This window comes from Tiliqua scincoides, chromosome 10 (genome assembly GCF_035046505.1).
Source record: "Tiliqua scincoides isolate rTilSci1 chromosome 10, rTilSci1.hap2, whole genome shotgun sequence".
Lineage (NCBI taxonomy): Eukaryota > Metazoa > Chordata > Lepidosauria > Squamata > Scincidae > Tiliqua > Tiliqua scincoides.
In genome coordinates this window covers 9,744,280-9,767,242 of record NC_089830.1, presented here as the reverse complement: position 1 = coordinate 9,767,242, position 22,963 = coordinate 9,744,280, and the positions used below count along the sequence as shown (strand labels likewise).

At 43.1% G+C, this 22,963-nt stretch overlaps 1 protein-coding gene across 1 annotated transcript in view; it reads left to right on the top strand.

The window, feature by feature from the left end:
- The window catches only part of WASF2 (WASP family member 2), a 68,625-nt gene that overhangs the window by 34,030 nt on the left and 11,632 nt on the right, over window positions 1-22,963 (top strand). Inside the window, exons 2-5 of the mRNA XM_066638904.1 lie at window positions 8,985-9,138; window positions 16,205-16,339; window positions 19,242-19,395; window positions 20,718-20,835. Coding sequence (XP_066495001.1) covers window positions 9,009-9,138; window positions 16,205-16,339; window positions 19,242-19,395; window positions 20,718-20,835 — 537 coding nt within the window. The 5' untranslated portion in view covers window positions 8,985-9,008. The remainder of the gene's footprint in view (window positions 1-8,984; window positions 9,139-16,204; window positions 16,340-19,241; window positions 19,396-20,717; window positions 20,836-22,963) is intronic.

Below are 22,963 nucleotides of genomic sequence, written 5' to 3'. Positions count from 1 at the left end.
GTGGAACAGGTCTGACTCCCCCTTATGTAATTATTTTATTTTAATTATTTATAATTATTTTAATTGCTTGATGATGTCACTTCTGACCATGACATCACTTCCAATGGGTCCTGGACAGATTGTCATTCTAAAAAGTGGGTCCCAGTGCTAAATGTTTGAGAACTGCTGCAATAAGTTGTTAGTAAGTTGACACGGGGTGTGTGTATGTGACTCTACAAGTTTTCAAAATCACTAAAATCAGAATTTGGAGGAATAATACCATCATGTTCTATATCAATCAATGTGTAATTTCATGCAGAATGCAATGAAACAATCTACATTGAAATATCTGTGTTATAACAAAAGGAACAGTCAAAAAACGTGGGGTTGGGGCGATGGTTGCCCCACCCACCCCACCCGCACCGGGTGACGCGAATCCTAGTGGTGCCACTGCTGGGCATCTGCCCTGCGCTAGCCCAGCGCTGGCTGGCACTGGGCTAGCACAGGCAGTAGCCAGGTGGTAAGTGTCACAGACATGACTTACGGCACATTTGCAACAGTGCATGGTGGCACGAAGCCACGGCACTGAGCTCAGGATTGGGCTCTGTTTCATTTACAGTGATTACACAAGTGGCAACACAGCATGCCAATCTTCATGTTTCAAAATTGTAAGTGTAATGTCTCGACCAGTACTACTCATTTATTGCTATGACTGTAATAATCAAAACCAGAATAATTAACACATGTGCTCTTCATTCTTATTCTGCCATTTAGCTGGACCACAGCAGTATTTAAAAATATTTTAAAATGCACATTTCATGTTTCAGTTATTTTTCTGTACATTATCAATAACCCTTATAACAGCCATTCAGGATAGGCCAGTATTGGTATCCCCTTGCCCCTAACAATCTTAGATTACCTTGCGCTCCCCTCTTAAAAAGAACCCCTGCTAACTGGGAAGGGGCACTTTTTAAGTGGGTGCTCTTCCTTTATTTACAGTGGCCCTCCTCACCCCACTGGGCCTCCTCACCCCAGCACTGCCTTTTCTAGTGCCTGTCTATTGGTGTTCTTTTGCATCCTTTTAGATTGTGAGCCCTTTTGGGACAGGGAGCCATTTGTTTTTTCTCTGTAAACCGATTTGTGAACTTTCCATTGAAAAGCGGTATATAAATACTGTTAATAATAATAATAATAATAATAATAATATCATCGAGCTTGAAAAGTTTTAGGGCTATCAAAATGATAGGTTGAAACATCTTCAACTTCAAAGGCAAACACTTTTTAGGTTAGAGAAAAAGACTAACAAAGATTTATAACTGTTAAACTTCTAGTTTTTATCAGTTTTCAGAAATTTTACAATTGTGTTTCATGACAGGCCTCCTTAGAGAAAGCTTGTCACATCTGTGGTGCCACATAGAGAAAATACTATTCTGTTTCATCTCTGTATGAACCTCCTTAACTTAGAGTTCAAAACCACACTTCTCTGCAAAATTGCAAGGGTCATATGGAATTGGTGTTACCAGTTCATTTAGATATTTGATGAGAATGCAATAAAAAAGTGTTTTTCTGAGCCAAAGCTTAGAACATACAAAACACTGGATGAGTTAGTTCACATGATCAATACATCATGCTTTGTTATATCCTTTTAGAACTTGTATGCTCCCTTCTAGCACAAAACTCTGATATGAAATTAGTTTAATAAACCACATTTCATCTGTACCTGGAGCTGCTATGTAACTGCAATTTACAAACCAGGATTAAACCAGGGTGTTTCACATCATGGCTTGTAAACCATAGTTAATCAGCATCACCAGGTTAAGGTGAGCCACCACAATACAATTTCCCTAACACATGAGCACAAGAAGGGGAGAGGGAGCTCATGACCTTAGGAGCGTTCAAAGCTGCATTCTGAACCAACTTAGAAACTATTTTTTCTATGTTGTTGGCAACCTTCAGTCTCGAGAGACTGTGGTATCGCACTCTGAAAGGTGGTTTTGGCACAGCGTCTAGTGTGGCTGAAAAGGCCAATTCGGGAGTGACAATCCCTTCCACACTGGGAGCAAGTGTAGTGTGTCCCTGGTCTGTCTCCCTGGCTGTGGGCCTTCCTTCTTTGCCTCTTAGCCTCAGACCGTTGGCCAAGTGTCTCTTCAAACTGGGAAAGGCCATGCTGCATAGCCTGCCTCCAAGCGGGCCGCTCGGAGGCCAGGGTTTCCCACTTGTTGAGGTCCACTCCTAAGGCCTTCAGATCCCTCTTGCAGATGTCCTTGTATCGCAGCTGTGGTCTACCTGTAGGGCGCTTTCCTTGCACGAGTTCTCCATAGAGGAGATCCTTTGGGATCCGCCCATCATCCATTCTCACGACATGACCGAGCCAACGCAGGCGTCTCTGTTTCAGCAGTGCATACATGCTAGGGATTCCAGCACGTTCCAGGACTGTGTTGTTTGGAACTTTGTCCTGTCAGGTGATGCCAAGAATGCGTCGGAGGCAGCGCATGTGGAATGCATTCAGTTTCCTCTCCTGTTGTGAGCGAAGAGTCCATGACTCGCTGCAGTACAGAAGTGTACTCAGGACGCAAGCTCTGTAGACCTGGATCTTGGTATGTTCCGTCAGCTTCTTGTTGGACCAGACTCTCTTTGTGAGTCTGGAAAATGTGGTAGCTGTTTTACCGATGCGTTTGTTTAGTTCGGTATCGAGAGAGAGTGTGTCAGAGATCGTTGAGCCAAGGTACACAAAGTCATGGACAACCTCCAGTTCATGCGAAGAGATTGTAATGCAGGGAGGTGAGTCCACATCCTGAACCATGACCTGTGTTTTCTTCAGGCTGATTGTCAGTCCAAAATCTTGGCAGGCCTTGCTAAAACGATCCATGAGCTGCTGGAGATCTTTGGCAGAGTGGGTAGTGACAGCTGCATCGTCGGCAAAGAGGAAGTCACGCAGACATTTCAGCTGGACTTTGCTCTCAGTCTGGAGAGGTTGAAGAGCTTTCCGTCTGATCTGGTCCGGAGATAGATGCCTTCTGTTGCGGTTCCAAAGGCATACTTCAGCAGGACAGCGAAGAAAATCCCAAACAAGGTTTGTGCAAGAACACAGCCCTGCTTCACGCCGCTTCGGATGTCAAAGGGGTCTGATGTGGAGCCATCGAAGACAACAGTGCCTTTCATGTCCTTGTGGAAGGATTGGATGATGCTGAGGAGCCTGGGTGGACATCCAATTTTGGGGAGAATCTTGAAGAGGCCATCCCTGCTGACCAGGTCGAAGGCCTTCCTGAGATCTATGAAGGCTATAAAGAGTGGCTGTCGCTGTTCCCTGCATTTCTCCTGCAGTTGTCTAAGGGAGAATACCATATCAGTGGTGGACCTGTTGGCTCGGAATCCGCACTGTGATTCTGAATAAACGCTCTCTGCAAGTACCTGGAGCCTCTTTAGTGCAACTCGGGCAAACTCCTTTCCTACAATGCTAAGGAGAGAGATGCCGCGGTAGTTATTGCAGTCACCCCTGTCGCCTTTGTTCTTGTACAGCGTGATGATGTTTGCATCCCTCATGTCTTGAGGTACTCCACCTTCTCTCCAGCAGAGAGAGAGGATTTCATGCAGCTCAGTGACGATGATCTCTTTGCATATTTTTTCTACACGTAGTGAAAATGCCACTGAGCCAGTTGTCTTGCTACTAGTTAATTTAGGGAAATTTAAAAATTTTGTGTATAGCTTTCTAATCTAATTCCTTTTTAACAAACTGACAATCTCTAATCTCATTTTAATAACAAAGACAGAATGGTCTGACATTATTAACCCTTGCTGTTCTTCGTGGCTTAGCTCTTTAACAAGAATATACCTAAGCCTTTTGAAGTCGCTTCCTTCAAATATGTGATGTTTGATTTACTCAGATAAATTCACAGGCTGAGTAATTTTGTAAGGCTTATAACTACTTACTCCATTTTATATTGTGAGATCATTGTATTGTAATCGATTGCTTTTATTTTGAAAATGTATTCTCCACCTTTGTCCCTTCAGCAGACTCAGGGTGATTTACAAAACTCATAACAAAGAAAAAGAAAATCAATATAATATAGTTCCTGTCTCAGTACTTGAGTTAATTAGCTCAATATAGGCAGGGAGAATGCTCTATTCCTGTTGTTGTAGCAGTCACTATACTGTACTTAATAGTGATTACTGACAATTCGTCCCTTTTCCATCTCTTGACTCCTTTTTTACAACTGTCTTTCCTTTTCTTTTAAGTGGACTGTATAGTTCATGAAAGGCTGAAATAAATGTACTGGATCTTTAGGGTGTTATGAGACTGTCTTGTTTTGTTGCAGCAGAATAACACAGGTTCTCCTCTGGAAGTACACTGCAATGCAAATTAAAAATCCAACAAGTAACAACAACAAAAAATGGAACAGCAAAATAATCACAAAACTCAGCAAAGCCCAAGGCCTGTTAAAAAGTCAGATTTTCATTTTCCAGCAGAAGCCCAGCAAGGAGAGAGACAGGAGCATTCCACAGAAAAAGGGCTTTCACTGAGAAAGCCCTCTAATGCATCGCCACCAATCTAGCCTCAGAGTGTAAAGGGTGCATAAAATACATTTTTCCCTCTTCTTCAGCAGCAGGTAGTAATGTAGGGTGTATAAGGAACTGTACAATGTGATAGGCTGGCATAGTAGAGTGGCTAAGAGCCTGAGCTGAGAAGGCAGAACTTCCTCAGTCTGAATCTCGGCTTAGCTATGAACTCTAGGGAAGTGGTTCTCAAATGGTGGGTTGCGACCCACTAGTTTGTGTAAAGGTTCCCCCGTCCCTTTAAGGGGTGAGCGAAGGGGAGAGGCAGGGAAGCGATCCCCAGGATCGCACCCGTATGGGGGGTGAGGGGTGTGTGCTCGTGACTTACTTTATGAAGGCGGCTGTTCCAGGAGGTGCGGGGAACCCTGTGCAGCCCTCTGCAGCACTCCCTGAGGCTTGGAACATTTGGAGAAAGTGGGCTCAGAGCACTTCCATTTTGCAGAAGGTGCTTTGTGCCCACTTTCTCTGAATGTTCCAAGCCTCAGGGAGCGCTACAGAGGGCTGCATAGGGCTCCCCGCACCTCCTGCAGACTGCTGCAGCCCTGTCCTCATAAAATAAGTCACAAGCACTCCCCCTCTCCCCCCATACGCGTGCAATCCTAGGGATCGCGTTGCTGCCCTAGCCCCTCCCCCACAACTTACTGAGGAAGTAAAGCTCTCTCAAAGTTTGAGAAACACTGCTCTAGGACAGTGGTTCTCACACATTTAGCAGCAGAACCCACTTTTTAGAATGTGAATCTGTCAGGACCCACCAGAAGTGATGTCATAGTCGGAAGTGACATCATCAAGCAGGAAAATTTTAATAATCCTAGGCTGCAATCCTACCCACATTTACCCAGGAGTAAGTCCCATTTACTGTCATTGTTAAAAGAATATACATAGTAGCTTGTTAAAAGTACACATCTGTAATATTTCCCCAAATGCAGTCATATACCATGGTAGCATCAAGACTAATATATTAAAAATAAAATATTGAAATGAATGGAGACCCACCTGAAATTGGCTCGCCACCCACCTAGTGGGTCCCAACCCACAGTTTGAGAAACACTGCTCTAGGGCATTGGTTCCAAGCTTTTTAGCACCAGGACCCACTCTTTAAAATGACAATCTACCAGGACCCACCTAGGTTTACAAGGAGACCTAGTATAAGGAAACCTAGAAAAACAATTTATTTATAAGCAACAAGTAGAAAAAGACCCTCAAACATTTATCTCCCTATATTTACATTTGCAAGCTCTGAGCATTAGCAGGTACAGTATCTGATTTTTAAATAACCTCAGGGCTTGAGACAATTAGTTATCTCATCTTTCCATCACCCTTTGGCAACCCACCAAAAATCAGGCCGGGACCCACCAGTCTTGTCACTCCTCTATTTTAGCTCCTCAGCTGCAGTGTGGGGATAATATTTGCTTTTTAGGGTTGTTGTGAGAATACATCAAGATAATAGGGTATGCGTGAAGCATTCTGCACACTCAAAAAATCCTATCTACATGGTTTTATTAGTATTGTTGGTATTATTATGTGATTGCAGCTACTGGATCAGTGATTCTCAGTGTTGGTGGTTTATACTGCCTTTTAACCAAGACTGGCTCCCAAAAGTGGCTTATAAATAAGTTTACTGCTAAGATAATATAAATGAAGATGTGTGATACAGTCTAGGTCAGTGCTTCCCAAACTGTAGGTTGCGACGTGATTGTTGGTCGGTCATGAAACTGAAATAACAAGCTGATAGTTGACAAAATGCAATGAACCCCATGGAAAATGAAATTGAACCATACATGCACATTTACTTACAACTAGGCGACTGTCTTCAGCCCACCTCGAAGACCAGGCCGCATGCAGTGCAACAGCACCACAATAGCCCCTATATGATGAATGCAGGCTCCAAAAAACACTCAAGAAAAAAGTCTGATAAGGAAAATGTATTGAGCCCTGTAGAAGGTAAAACTGAGCCATACATGTGCATTTACTCATGAATAGGCAAAGTGACCTCTGCTCTTTTCGAAGGTCAGGCAAAGGGGAATGCAAGGCCACAAGAATAGTTGTGATGTGATGAACATGAAGCTCAACAGATACTCCAGAAGTTTTTGCTGCTGCCCCCACCATAGCAGAAGGGATAAGAATAGAGGCTTGAGTGTCTGTTAAGGTGAAACTTTTTTTTTAGTCTTGTAAAACTAAGTGGGTCCTGAGAGTATTGTTTTAAAAAGTAAGTCCTGGTGCTAAAATGTTTGAGAACCACTGGTTTAGGTTCCTTGCTTCCTCCAGAAAGTGGCAGATGGATTTGATGATTAAATTGACTCATGTTACAAAGGAGAGGGAGAGAATTTGGCACAGGAATGCCATTTTCAGCTGCAACTCTCTGTAATCTGCCTTTACACAAGAGTAGGAATTGATAGTGTCCATGGTAGTCAAATGAGTAAAATTTTACACCCCAGGTTAGACACGTTTTCAGCACAGAAGTATTTTGGGAAAGGAAAACCAACATGTGAAGCATGCTTTACTCTAGGTCTTGCAAGAGCTCCCTGGCATCTTTAAATTGGTACCTGTAAAAGAAGAAAACAGCTCATCCTGCAGAGGATGAGCAAAAAAACAGTTTGTACACTGAGAAGCACATTAACAAATTCTGACTTTTAAAAAAGTGTTTAGAAGTCTGTTCTTATTCATTGTTGTGATTATGGATACCGCAAGGCATTTGACCCTGGCAATAACCAGGCACAGCAAGACCCATTCAGAGGAGAAGCATATTCCTGTCAAGATTGCCTGTCTGTTCTTGGCATAGGCTGTTAATTTCTTGAGGTTTCTGTAACCTCGTGTTACACATAAAATGTTGGCTGCTGTGCTGTGCCCTCTAGATCTTGAACTCCTCTGCAGTGGCAGGTCAAATTTGGAAATTCAGATTTTGGGCTTGGGAGGTAATTAGCAAAAGCTAATATCAGCTTCAGTCCCTTAACACCCTGATAGAAAGGCATCCAGGAATGACTCCTGGACCTCAGAGATAAGCTGCCAGCTGCCACTGAGACTATAAAAGGGTGGTTCAAAGTCAAGCACAAACAGCTGACTTTTAAAAAATGATTCTTGGTTTGTTGCTGTTGGTGACAGGAAACCATATTCCCCAAGCTGTCAGCTTCCTGCTTTTATTTTTTTCCATTCCATCCACAGCAGATCAGAGTCTTTGTCACAAGACAGCTGTCTCTTCTGGCAGGCTGTTCACCATCTGACCTAGGAGGGGGTCCTCCCTTCTGAGAGATTAGCCAAGGAATTGCAACATGCTTTATTTTTTTCTTGTTGGATATCTCATCATCAATTCTTGGCTTTGTTCTCTGTTAGACCTCAAAGTCTTCATACGAATGAGAGCCTCAACAAATGCACTAGGTCCCCTACATTACGTAGCAGTTAGATTCCAGTAGTCTATGAAATTGAAGCATACGTACCTTGGAACAGCCAGCTCTTATCACCCAGCAGTATCCAGCCTGCATGAAAACACCACCAAAGGATGTACTGCGCCAGAGTAAAAGTGCCGGCGCAGCTGTCCATAATTGGGGGAACCAGTATATGCTGCTTTTGGAAGAAGAATGATCTGAGCATACATGCACTGCAGAAGGACTTCATGTTTCCTGGAAGTGTGCAGGTTATTTTTGCAATGTGATGGGAAGGAAGGTGTTATCAAGATTATCACAGTGCTTATTTTGATATCTGTTTGATCTCTTTATCCTGTCGCAATACAAAACTGTTAAAAATGCCAGATTTCTTTATTCAAATGTCAGATTGCAGGCGCTTTGCTTGTTTAACTTTGGGAAGCGCAGTAAGTGTGATTTTCTGGCATATTCTTTGAAAGCCCATCTTTTTATTCCAAGAGGTGGAATTTTCATTTAACAAGGATGTGCCATTGGCTGCTATATGTCTAAAGTACCCCTGTGCATGTAAACTACAGTGTCTTTGAAATCTACACCGGTTTTAGTGACAGTATCTTCCATTGTAAGGGGTTTGGGGGAAGATGGTGTAGCCCTCTGGATAAGAAGCAGTTGTTAGCAAGCTTCCTGGTCAGCTGAAAGCACTTCCTGTTTTCTCAGGAGGACACAGTCAGTCTGGCATGACAAAAACGTTTAACCCTTTCCCAACTTGTCTCCCTCTCCTGGGGCCTTGGCTAGATGCTCAGCAGTGTTTTGAAAGAGCTCAGAATGCTGCGACCCTTTTGCATTGGGTGGAATGGTGGAGTGGCACAGCTAGGAATGGTTGGTGTTTTGTTGCTGGTCCTGTGGCTTTTCTCCAGCAGCCCTTATTTAAATCATTCTATTGAAAGCCTGGTCCTGATAGGTTTGCAGGGAAAATGAATTTAGTGGCTTGAATAAAGCTGGCTCTGAGCAGAGGAGCGAATGCTGTTATTTTGGTGTTACCAGGATCTGTGAGTGAGTAATCCTTTTCCTGTTTGGGGTGTGTGTTTTGTCTTTCAGAATACTGCCTGAAGCTGGTCCACCATGCCATTAGTAACAAGAAACATCGAGCCAAGGCACCTGTGCCGTCAGACGTTGCCTAGTGTCCGGAATGAGCTGGAATGCGTGACCAACATCACCCTGGCAAATGTCATTCGACAGCTGGGCAGCCTGAGTGAGTACCATGGCAAGCCTATACTCTGCCCTCAGGAGCTGTTGGGCTCTTGATTTAGCTGTCTGTCTTCTTGTGTTCCTATTTCTCCCCCATCTGTCTTCGATGGGTAGTGCTGAAAGATCTTCCGGGTAAAACTCTTCTGAACATTGATGTCTCCCATCCTTTCTTTGTTTCCCCCTTCCCTGACTCCCAAGCCTGAGGGAGTGGGTGGGTGTGTAGAAGGACAGCAGGAATCTGTGCAGCAAGCATGGATGCAGCGAGTGCTTGGCAGTGTTCTAAAGTGGCAGAAACACAGTAAAGCTGGTCTGAGAAACTCCTGTCTGTTGTACTTGCTGTTGAGGGTAGCTTAACAGTATTCGGTATCCATCTTGGCAGGAGTAATTCATTTATCAAAGCCAATCAGGGTGCAGGTGTAGTAATTTTCTGATTTAAGTGAACTTTAAATGATACTGCATTGCATTCCTCAGGGCCATAATAGCATGTTATGTTAAATGTATCATTAGAGCTGACATGCTTGCTTGACTTTTTTCTCAGTAAGAACCATGGGTGGGGCTGGTTAGTACTACACTGTGGAAGAAGATTGTCTTTTAACCCTTTTGCCTCTGCCATAATTCCCAGTCTGGACCAGCCTCCTTCCACATGGCTGCTATTTGTCCTGCGAGGAATGCTCCTGTTGGCTTAATTGAGAGAAACAAATGGATCTAGGTCTTTGTTCACCCCTTTTAAAAATAATGACAGTATTGGAGAAGTGCTTGATCTGTTATCTTCTATAGATTTTTTTTTTATTTTTCATAATGTTTTGCAAGTGTTGTCCCTCTTTTATTTCACAGCAAACCTGGGAGGTAGGCAACTTGAGAATGTGATTTGCAGCTGGGTGGATTGATTTAAAACCACACTTTTCACCCTGAAATATATTCCACAGACACTCGCCTATAAGTCGATCCCACAGATAAGTCGAGGGCAGGTTTTGAGCCAAAAATCATGGAATTTTCTATGACCCTCGGATAATCGGGGGTTAAACTTAGAGGGGTGTCTGACTATAGTTTTGTCTGATTTTAACTGAGGCCAGATCCTGAAAAATAACCTACTACTAATTGTTACCTAAGAACTGTAGTCTCTAATTTATTAAAAACATAGTAAAAGATCATAAGATACATTTTTATTCTTTTTAAATTCTGGTCTTAACAACCTTTTTGTAAACACTGTCAGAGTAAGTGCACTGTAAACAACATACCAGTAAAACAGTGGTTCCCAACCTGGTATTCATGTACTCCAGGGACACTCAATAGGACCTTTATGGGTACTTGAAAAAGAATGGAATAATGGCAGAAAAAGGCAGTTCATGCTCCAGAATGCCTTGCAAGGACCAGAAGGGCAGGAAGGGAGATAGCTAGTTGGCTGTGAACGCTCTACCAGTAGCTAGTATTTGGTCATCAATTCATGCATGAACCAGTGATTGAAAACCAGCACAGTAAAAAAGCTGAAACATAATATGGAAAGTGATCAATCACCCAGAATTTCTCAGCACACTTCTGGTGCAAAGCAGTGCAAAGGCAGTCTTCTGTTGTTCAAACAGATGAAAATAGAAAATATGTGATGAATACAAGGCTTTCATATAGAGGAGATGAGGGCTTGTATTATTAATTACAAACATCTTGCTAATATGAAGGGTACAATTTATGGAAATGGGCTGCCAAGGGATATGCAAGTGAAAAAGGTTGGGAACCACTGCAGGAGAACCATGAATCAAATCCACCTTTAAGATGTCAGGTGTGTTAAACCAGAAGCTCTACGTATAACATACAACCCATAACGCATAACTGAAAGTGTTCAATTCAATTCACAGCAGAGAGATGCAGCTGCATATATTTGCAAATCTTTTTACTTAGAAGTAGACCCTCTGCTTTCCATGGGTGGTGTTCTTAAGTAATGGTGCATTGACTTGTAGCCTGAATTGAATTTCTTATGGAAAGGAGGATCCCATCCTGGTGTTGAAAAAAAAAAAAGACTTCTTCCAAACGCATGCATTTGCATAAAGGAACCAGGTTGCAACATTGAAAGGGAAAGGAGGAGAATAAAAGGTTAACTTTGACTGGAATTTCCCAGGAAAGTTACTATAGAACAGCCATTTTCAATCTTTTTCAGCTCACAGCACACTGTCAAGGCACTAAAATTGGTCAAGGCACACTCCCAGATTTTTATTTACATTAAATTACTACAGTACAATTAATTTTTAATTAATACAATTAAATCATTACATGACAAAGGGCACAATCCTAACCAGGTCTACTCAGAAGTAAGTCCTATTTTGTTCAATGGGGCTTACTCTCAGGAAAGTCTGGTTAGGATTGCAGCCTAAGACTGAGGGGGATGATAATAGGGAGGAATGTGCCTGTGGGATTTACTTCTGAGTAGACATGCCTAGGATTGGGCTTTTGGTTGCACTCTTTTTTTTCAAATACAGGAGCAGTCAATTGGCACTTCTCTCCCCTCCTCTCCCCCACCCCATCCTCTCCCACAGGCACATTCCCCCATCTCATAATTGCAGTAAGCACCTCTCCTACTGTCCCTCCCCTCACTGGTCCACACCTTCCAGAGGTCCAGAATCACTTGTTTCACATTCTCTCCCCCCCCCCCCATTGCCTGCTCCTGTATTTCAGAAAAAAGCCCAATCCTAGGCATGTCTACTCAGAAGTAAGTCCCATTATAGTCAATGGGGCTTACTCCCAGGACAGTGGGGTTGGAGAGGAACCTGAGAGCCCAGCCCAGGCATGTCTTCTCAGAAGTAAGTTCCATTATAGTCAATGGGGCTTACTCCCAGGAAAGTGGGGCTAGAAGAGGAACTTGAGAGCCCAGCCCAGCTCAGCCATGTCTACTCAGAAGTGTCCCATTATAGTCAATGGGGCTTACTCCCCGGAAAGTGTGGATAGGATTGTGGCCCAACGCCCCCACCTCTGAAAGGCGAGGCAGGGAGGGTCGCTTTGGGGAGCTGCAGGCAACTGTGGCAAGGAAAAGGGACTTTCATGGACCCTCAGCCAGCCCATTCTTAGGCTGGTGGCCTCAGCAGACTCACTGGCTTCTTGCCTGCTTGCCTCCCTCCGGCTCCCTCCTTCTCACTCTGCCCAGACCTCCTCCAGGCTCTTCTGGTTGCCCAATCAGGCATGGCAGACAAGGGACTTAACCCAATCCTAGGTGTGTCTACTCAGATGTAAGCCCCATAATAGTCAACAGGGCTTACTCCCAGATAAAGGAGAATCAGGTTGCAGCCTTCCCCTTGCTCACAGCAGGAGATGCAAAGCAGCCTCTTTTCTGCCCCATGAGAGTCAAAGCAACAGCTTCTGTGGTGGGAATGAGTGTTTAAGAGATTATATGCTTTTCAGTATCTTTGTATTGTTCAGATTTCTTTTTATATAACCTTAAAAAAAAATCTCAGCAGTGTCATTTTGAAGATTGATATAAAAAATCTGTACCAGACCTGTAGGCCTGAGATGAACCATTTCTATTTGGGTGCTCATGCAAATGTAGGCTCTGCAGTGTTTTAGTTTTGATTACCTCTGGCTTTAGATTCTGGAATTCACAGACTGAAGTAATCACCATGACTTCAAAAGGCATTATGGAAAATTTGTATGCTGCATATAAAGCTTTATGTAGTGCCAGTCCAGAACATTTGTCTGCAGAAAGCCCCAGCATCCCATGTCTCTGGCTTATATTTAAGGAGCACTACTTTTCTTTTCAAACCAGATTTGTTTGTTCTATAACTAACTAACCTTGAGATTGTGAATGTGAGAGTGCAACTCCAGTGACTAGCATCCAGGACCCTTGGACCCACTGTGTCACTTTGTGCCAAGTAGCACCCTCTGTAAATTGGGGGAAACTGAAACAATCCCAGGATTGTTGCGGAAATACCAGATAAACATTTGAAAGTTTTTCATTCTGTTTTTTTGTTTTAACTTTTAAGTGAGTAACATGATCACTGAGAATGTTGATCTTTCTCCACATCTGTTGTGTCTGCAGTATACAAAATACTTCAGTTCTTGTTAAATCAGAGCCTGATTCCTCTTTCAAGCAGCTACTGTGGGAGTCTTGCTGTTGCTCAATCAAGTAGTCTGTCTGTTGCTATAGGATGAAATGTGTGAAAGGCAGGCATTCTTGATGCCAGTGTGCATTTCCAAGAACATGGGAAGAGATTGGAAAAGGGCCTGCTCTTTGTCCTTCCCTTTCTCTGACCAGTAGCTTCTGTATTGCTTACATGGAGGAGTTTTTGAAGAAAGATTGGAGCATTCTTATTCTTATGGAGATATTCTGAAGCTGGGCAGATTACTTTACTGCATTTAACCCCAGAAAAATGAGTGTGGACGGTAGGAATCTTCCTCATCACGGGAGGAATCAGCTTTCAGCCAGGTCCCATACCCTTCATACTGACTTGAGCACCCATACCCTTCATCCCCTTGAACCCTCAGTACAGATGGCAGGATAGCATTCAAAGCACCTTCTGGGTGTGTGTGTGTGTGTGTGAGAGAGAGAGAGAGAGAGAGAGAGAGAGAGAGAAGGGGGGGCCATTAGGGCCTGCCTTTGCTTTCATGAAAATGGAATGTATAGCCTTCATCTCATTAACCCAAGTGCAGAAGAGACTCTGCAAAGAGCTAGGCTTGTAGGTTGTTGCATCTTGTGATTTCATGTGGCAAAACTGCATTGTGTGTTTCTCCAGTATAAAAGGGGTGACTTATTAATTAAACAGGCAAAAAAATCCCATCTTGCATCCCCCAGGGGCAATTGGTTCCCCTGGGTATGTATATACCATAGGAAATTAAATGTGGGTCAAACACAAGAGCAGCTGTTGCAGTTAATCAAATGAGCATGTGCTAAAAGTTATAAAAGTGACAGGATTGCACCAAAATAAAGCACAATTTTTTGCGATTTAGGATTTGAAAGAATGTTTTGGATAATTGTTAAGTGTGCAAAGCACTGTTGACTTACTTGGGTGTAAGACTCATGGAATTGGAGATATCGTAGATACATGTACATAGGATTGAAACTTGAGATCTTTTACTTCAAGAACATAATGCTCAAATGCATGATGAGGAAAACATACACAGAGTTTTGTTTATAGTGAAGAAATTTGAAATATGAAAGAATGTATGGATATCCAGCAGTGCAAGTGGGATGAAGCAGTTATATGAGTGTTGGAATAAACAAATCTCCAAGCATTGTACACCTTTGCATGTGGAATTTTCTCACAAAATTTTCTCACAATTTTCTCTTGCTTTCTGAATTTCTTGCTTGTGAAATTCAGAAATAGTTTCCTTTGATTGAAGGCTAGTTGTAACCTTGGTATAAGGCTGTGGTTTTCAAACTCTCTGGGAGTTTGAAACCCGCAGTAAGTCTTTGCGGGGGTGGGGGGGAGGCAGTAGGGGCAGGGGGAAGGCAGGGTTACATAGCTCAGGGGGCTGCAGGGACTGGGATGCATTCACCAGTCCCTGCAGCAACTGTCCCTGTGTGCAGGGAGCCCTGCGTGAGCCCCTGCAGGGCGCCCCAGTTCAGGGAAAGGGAGAGTGGAGTGATCTGCTCTGCCTCCATAAAAGCGGAAGCAGAGCGCAATCGTCCCACTCTCCCTTTCCCTGACCTGGGGAGTCCTGCAGGTGCTCACACAGTGCTCCCCGCATATAGGGACGGCTGCAGCAGGGACTGGTGAGTGCACGCCAGTCCCTGCAGCCCTGTCAGAAGGGAAAGCGGAGCAATCGTGCTCTGCTTCTGGTTTTACGGAGCGGGGCGCGATCGCTCCGCTTTCGCTTTTCCGGACCTGGGGAGCCCTGCTGAAGGTTGCTCAGGGCTCCCTGCACCCCCGGGAGGCTGCAGGAGGCTTGGGCAAGTGCACCCAAGCCTCTGCAGCCCCCCTGAGCGGCGCAATCCACAAGATCGCACCGCTGCCTCCCCCCTGTCTCCTGACTGCCCCCGCCCTTTAAGGGGGCAGAGACCAGGACCCACAGGCTGGGGTGTCGCAATGCCCCAGTTTGAATACCACTGATATAAGGTATGTGTGTCTGCATTAACTATGTGAGCAGCTATAAATGGGGAGGTAGCATAAACAGCTTTACAGTTCATTTTTATGAGAATCTTTGCTCTGAAACCAGCATTATCTACAAGAGTACAAATGCTTTTTTATATCTGCCATAAGCATTCTAACAAGAACCTGCTTGCAATACCTGGGAAAGGAAATATTCTAAGCACATAGCAGTGTCCGCCTGACCAGCTTTGGAAGGGGCTTTTGTGTTTATCAGCAATGTTTGGAATACATACACATTTTGTAGCTTCCTGAAAGGTAAGCAGAGGTTTGGTCCATTGTAGCATGTTGAACCTGTGCTGCCTTTCCAGAGATCAGGGTTTCCCAAAATATTCCATATTGCCATCGTTGAGAACCTAATAACTTCTTTGACTGCAAGATAATGTCACGTGCTTTGCCACTGTTGCTTCTGCTCTCACTATAATATTCACCAATGAAGTCTCCTTGCTCATATGAAACTAGATAATATTTTAATTTTTTTGTTTTACTTTTGTTCTCCTGCCTTCAACCTGTCAGGACCACCAGGCTAGCTGATATTTAACCAGATTGTCATTGGGTTTTTTTCTATATGAATCTCTTCTTACTAGTGTCCCGGTTGTGGAAGCAAATACACTACTTTCAATTATCACCCCCCCACCTGTCCAGTTAATATGAACAGTGGTGTTGGAATGTGTTCAAAGAAAGTTAGTTATGACTAAATTTCATTGAACTCAATAAAACAAGTTAGTTGTGACTAACAAGTCTCATTAATTTCAGTAAGACTTGAGCAAAACTAGTTTTCTTATATACAGAAGTATTGAATTATAGCCAATGATTTATTTTTTCTCTCATGCAGAGTTTATATAGCACTCCTGCTAACCAGTGCTTCAGGCACATTGCAAAATATTGTGAAGAAGGGAAACACATTTCTTTTGTGGTGGGGGAAGAATAAACGACTGAGTGCTTTGAGTTGTTAGCAATATTTAGAAGTTTAGTAGTCTGCTATTTCCTTTCTTCCCTTTCTAGGTAAATTTGCTGAGGACATATTTGGGGAGCTTTTCACACAGGCAAACACCTTTGCCTTTCGAGTGAGCTCTCTAGCAGAGAGAGTTGATCGTCTGCAAGTCAAAGTCACTCAGCTGGATCCCAAGGAAGAAGAAGGTAAGGTTGCACAATGATGCATTTTAATAATATAGTAATAATACAGGTATTTAAATACTGCATTTCTGGTCATCGGATTACTCCTCTAACTTTTTTCAAGGCAGTTCACATAGGCAGGCTACCTCTAAACCTCTGAGGGGATTTTTACAATAACAGAAAGGTTCTGTCTTTCAAGAACCGCACAACATTTCAGATGGACCTTTCACGGTCTGGTCTCACTTCTGGCCCCCAGTTGCCTCCCACACTGGCTAACAGGCAGCTCCTTCATCTCTCACTTGAAGGGCAGCCAAGATGCTTCTTCGCTCACACAAAAGAGCAGGTGGAATAACTCGGCTCAGCTTGTCAGCTGCTTCAAGGTCTCGCCATTCACGGAGCTGCTGGTGGCCTTGAACTAGCGACCTTCAGATGTTCAGGCTAATGGAAGCTCTACCCTCTAGACCAGACCTCCTGCCCAGACCTGTCCTCCTGCATTTTAGGCTAAAAGAGCCTTAGCAACAGCTTGGGCATCCTTGTGACCTTGGATAAACTTGACATGGGGATGGAAGACTCAGTTGACCACATATTTGTTTATGGTCTGATGCTGGATGTTTAGTCAAGTTGCAGCCTACTTCTTATTGCGTCCTCGCTTGGTGGCCACTATTAGGCTCCTGCTTTTAAAATTCTGCTGACTTGAAATTAATAAGCCAGTCTGTGACCTGTGATTTTGAAAAGGTGTGCAAGATAATGGTGGCTGCTCAACGTGGTGTTCTTGGATGAAAGAGAAGGGTGAATAGATTTCAATTCAATGTGAATGTCAAGAACTGATAGTTGAGGATGCAGTGGCCCAGTTGACTGGGGATAGGCCTGTTCTGAATAGAGTTGCACTACCCTGTAAAGTCAAGATTTGTACGATGGATGAGCTTTGGGCTCTTCCTGGGAATCCAGGAGCAGTGCTGGATTAGATGAACTCTGGTTGGTAATGCATGGCTCTGCTTGCTGTTAGAAAACCTGACCACTGTCATTCATGCTCTAGTGCAGCAGTTCTCAAACATTTTAGCACCGGGACCCACTTTTTAGAATGACAATTTGTCGAGACCAACCAGAAATGGTGTCATTAACCTGGAAGTGATGTCACTGCCGGAAGTGACATCATCAAGCGGGACAATTTTTACGACAAAATGAAATTAAGTAAATTTAAAGTTATTTAAACTAAAGAAGAACCCTCCTAACTCTCCCAAGCAGTTGCTGATCTGTTTTTGTTTTTTTTAAAAAATCCCCAAACATCCCAAAGTCTGCAGTCCTAACCACACTTACCCAGGAGTAAGCCCCATTGATTATCCTTGTTCAAAGCGTGTACATAGTAGTCTGTTCAAAGTACAGATCTGTAACATTTCTCCATATGCAGTCACATACCATGGTAGCATCAAGTCTAATAGATTAAAAATAAAATACACATTGAATGGCGACCCACCTGAAATTGGCTTGCAACCCACTGCTCTAGTGACTTTCAGATTAGATTATTGTAATACACTGTTCTTGAGGCTGTCTTTAAAGATGGTTCTGAAACTTTAGTTAGTAGAGAATGTAGCAGCCTGCCTGTTTACAGGAGTTGGCCATTATTGTCATTCAGTGTCTGTTCTGAAGCATTTGCACTGGCTGCCAGTTTGCTTCTGGGTCTAGTTAGGTGCTGATGGTGGCCCTTTAAATACCTAAATGGCTTGGGTCCTGACTTTTCAGGAAACATCTTCCCCCACCCCCTGGCAGCTAAAACTTTCTGATAAGGCCGTGTATAAGGTCCCATCTTATTGGGAGGCTAGATTGGCCTCTACCTAGAGCAGAGGCTTTTCTGTCAAGACCTGGATGCTGTGGAACTTCAAGGGAGGCTTGTACTACAATTTCCCTGCTGGCCCTTGGAAGACAGGTGTTAAATATTTGTTTTTTCCAGATGACCTTTGAAAACGAAAAGCAAGGAACTTTTTTCTTTTGTGCCCTCATTGCTGCTGTTGTGCCCTTGCAAATTTCTTTCATTGCTAATATGCATTTTGATTTCTTACCTGCATTTTGCTTTAACGTTGCAAACCACTGTGAGATATCTTTATATATGGTAGCATAAAACTATTTTTAAATAAATAAAATGTATTGCCTCTAATACCTGTAGGGTTTGCAGCACCTCTTGCCCTATAGCTCTCCCTCCTCTCATCTGATTAAACCATATAGTCTAACATCTCCTACCTACATGAGGCACCAGTAGGGATTTTTGAGAAGAAGAGACTTGGTGATTAGGAGGCATTTTGAAAAACACTCATGCACACAGTTTTCACAGTGGCACAGGTCATGATTAGCCAGAGTCAGAATTGCTGGAGAGTCTAATGCATTTGCTTACATTGATCTGGCAGGGTACTCTATTAAGTGTTGGTGCCTAACTAGGCCCTCAAGAATTCTAGAAGGCAATAGTTCTTGATTTTCAAAGTTATTTTAATAAATCAGTTTTTTTAAATACCTTGCTCTTATTTTGCAGTATTTGACTGGTCAATAACCAAAGGTGCTTTTAAAAAATCCATCAAATGTCAATCCTATTTGAAGTTTTTTGGAAAGCTTATGAATCTTCCCTTTGATTAAAGAGATTACCTGTGTTCCCCATTTAAAAAATGTTGCTGTTAATAGAATCACAACACTTCGGTTTCTTAGCCAACTTACAGTCACACACTGACTGTTGGACAGTTATTTCCCTTTTGAGGGAACAGAGCTCAAATGCAGTGTCAGATGATAACATTGTGAAAAAGTTTTAAGAGGCTTCCTTAGAGATGTGGCTTAAAGGACCCATTCTGTAACCACAGCATGCATCGAGAACAATTGTTAGACAACCAGTGGCTTGGTTTGTGTTTGGAGGTGGATTCTCAGTTCTTTCTTTCTTTCCTCTTAGTGTCCTTGCAGGGTATTAACACCAGGAAGGCCTTCAAAAGCTCCACGACTCAGGACCAAAAGCTCTTTGACCGAGACTCTCTCCCAGTGCCTGTCCTTGAAACATACAGCTTTTGCAATATGCCGCCACCTCTTAACATTCTCTCCCCCTACAGGTAACATACCTTGTATTCATAACCAAGCAAGAAGGCTGCCCATCTGATTGATAAGGTCACAAACCTTCACTGAAACTTTCTTCTTTCCTAAACTCTTTGGAGCATCCCAACTAGTCCATGAAAAGATCTACTTTCTATTCAAGGGATTGGCAGAACTTCCCTATGAAGGGAGGCTAAAATGTTTTGGGCGTTTGAGCTGAGAAAAAGAGGATAGTAGATGGGGACAGGTTTTCCTTCTTGAATGCTAGATTGTAGGGTTACTCAGTGAAATTGGCAACTAGTTCAGGACTGAGGAAAGGAAGTATTCACAGTGCATGTCATTAATTTATGCATCTTTGCCATAATAGCACCATAACATTGTGGTAACTGCTAGTTTAGAACATTTAAAAAAGGTAATAGCTGAGTTAATGGAAAATAGGCTTGTGGGTGGCTGGAGTTTAAGAGGAAGTGATTTCCCTAAGGCTACTGGGTAAGTTCCTGGCACAGGTGAGGATCAAACCAGTGAAGTCATGATTCATAGCTCAGTCTCTTAACCACTAAACTACACCAGCTTGGGTGTGACCTTCAGACCTCCTGTAGGCTTTCCTGCTGCAATGGGATTATTTTTAGCTTTTCTTTTAGGATTATGCAATTTGCTGTGGCTGGAAGACTGCCCATTTATGACAAGAAAGAATTGCAATAGCACTCCAGCTTCTAGGATAGCAAGCTGTGTGTGTGTGTGTGTGTGTGTGTGTGTGTGGTGCCATGCCCTCTTCCGTGTTTTCTTGCTGTGCCTTTCCCTACTGCCTTTGTGCAATTTACAGTGCATACATTTTCACTATACAGCTGTCTGAAATCTGTGCAGACTGTTCTGCTGGAAAGTGTAACAATATGTTGATCCCTCTGCATTGGGTCTCAGGAGACCGATGCAGGACTACCATAGCATAAGGCAGCATAACTAGATAGCTTTGCTTCTTGCCATCTGTGTCATGTCATTCTGTTGGATAGGAAGTCTAAAGAGGTGGGAGGGAGAGGGTCAGGAATACAAATATTTCTACAGCCCACCTCCATAAATATCTTTTGAGCAGGTAAAAAGTAATTACAGATAGCTGGAGGCAGCTGTCTCCTGTGAGATGTAGCTACACTGCAAAGGAGGAGTGTGCATCTCAATGGGATATATGGGATTTAGCATGGGATGAAAAAATTTTAATCCTTTCTCCCTCCTGCTCCAAGTTATTTTAAAAGGACTGTTGGGTGGAAGTCTTTTTGTGATGGGACTCGCAGTGTTTATATCTGGTATCTAATGGAATTTGACCATCTTGCTGTGTATGTTTATTTTCTAGGGATGATGGCAAAGAAGCACTTAAATTCTACACAGATCCATCCTATTTCTTTGATCTTTGGAAGGAGAAAATGTTGCAGGATACCAAGGATATCATGAAAGAGAAGCGGAAGCATAGGGTGAGAGGAAGGGCATCTTTCTTGTGAAACTTTAAAAGACATACACACACTTAAAAGATAAGGGAGGGGCAAATACAAAAGACTTCCACTGCCTTAGTTCAGACATGTCTTTTTGAGGAGGGTGTGTGGACCATGGAACCTTTTGCTGCAAAACTGGATGGCTGAAAGTACATAGGTGAAGTTCCATCCGGTGTGCTTCATTCAGTGGTTGTGCTGGAGCAATGCAACTATTGTCTCAGTGCAAAGGTGATATATAGAGTCTTTAGCATCCAGCTAATATCTATTCAGTGCCTTAGGGTGCAATTCTGTGCTCACTTACCCATGCTCACATCCCATTGAATATAGTGGGACTGAGTGCAGAGTAAGCATTGCATAGATCAAACTGAATGTTTACTCTGGAAAACATCAGGGTTACTTGCTGTGGCACACCTGTTGGAATTCCCATAGTAGGGATATTCTTGCTTTGTGGAAGTTGTGAAGTTGATTCAGGCTAAAAATATACATTGGAGTGCAAATATTTGCATGTATTTGAAGCCTTGAGGTTAGGCCTCTAAGACATCTGAACACACATACCCACCACATAAGCAGTAATTCAGCTCATTCAGTAATTCAGCTCATTCAGAAGCAGTATGGTTGCTCCTTCCCTGTACCTGAAGTCGTGTTGCTCTGGTACCTTTTTGAATCACAGGGTTATGTGGGAGATTCCTGCATCAGTGTTGGGTCCCAAGGAGTGGTTGGGCTGATGTGGGAACTTGACACATGATCTAGCCACCATATGTCACAAGGAAAGGTTTAGGAAAGTGGCTTTGGTAATGTGTGAATGAACCCAAAATGTCTGTTGCCTGCCAAAGTGAAGCAATGAATAGTTTGCCCATTGCAGGATATGCTAGTCCCTCCTGGCCGACCACTGCCATGTAGCAATTTTGTGGAAATGCTGATGCATCAAATTGCCAAACTAAGATTTGCTGTGATTTGGCAGTGTTGTTATGGGGAATCTGCTCTATAGCGGTGTCATTTGCGTGGAATAAGACTGCTTTTTGTTTGACAACCTACTCATGGCAAGCTGTAAATGATCACCTGAGTTCAGGAAAGGCAGAGTCCAGGAAAACAGCTTGTTAGAGCCTCTTGCTGAGTTTACCAGAGCCCAACTGCTTGTGGGCTGTCTACCGACTTAAGGTACAGTTCACCTGACTGTGTACATATTGCCCTGCGATATTTAAGAGTAGAGTACTTGTTCTCTTCCCACTCCAACTATATAATTCCTCCAACTATGTAATTACAGTAATACCCCAGGTGGTACTTAGGATATTTTCCTAGAACGTGGAATAACCAAAATAGTACTAAACTAACAGTACACAGCGGCTGACGACATATATGTACTGTATTCTTCACAAGGTGCACTAAATGGCTAAATGAATGTTTGCAATGATTCAAAAATGGCTGCTCTTAGGAATTACCAAGCATGTGTACTATAACAAAATTGCGCTGTGGGGTATTACTGTATGTATTTTTAAATTTTATATGCATACACATGTGCCAATAAAGAGATGTCCACTTGCAATGCTAATGGAAGAGAACGCTTGTTTACCTTTATTGATAAATCCCTTTCTAAGATTCAGTTAAATTCAAGTGTAGGGAGTACATAACACACAAAGTGACCCGTGCTCCTAAGTTCCACCATCTCATTTGACCCTGTATCAGTGTTATGTGAGATGAAAGTGGTCAGTGCACTGAGGCCTCTGTCTCCTCAGAGGCTTGACACACATGGTAGTTTTAGTTCCTCTTTTTTCCTTATTTGACCCAGAGGTTTTCAAACTGCATTCTAAGGAACTCTTTGATTACTTGGGAAAGACTAATCCTCTCCTTGAGGAATAGAAATGATGGCCAAGCTTCCCTGAAAAAGAACTTGTCTGCCATTACTGATCTCCCCCTGCAGAGCACTCAATCACAGGGGGAGAGTTGGCTACTATTACAACCTGCTACTCTTTATTCTCTTAGTTAAAAAGACATGGGCTAGGAATTCAGAAATCACTGTTAAAAGGGCTCCCCCTGGTCTTTCTCAGAAAATAGTTGAGACTGTCCTTGCACTTGTTAATGCAATGACGGACCCAGTGTTCTGTGAGCCCAT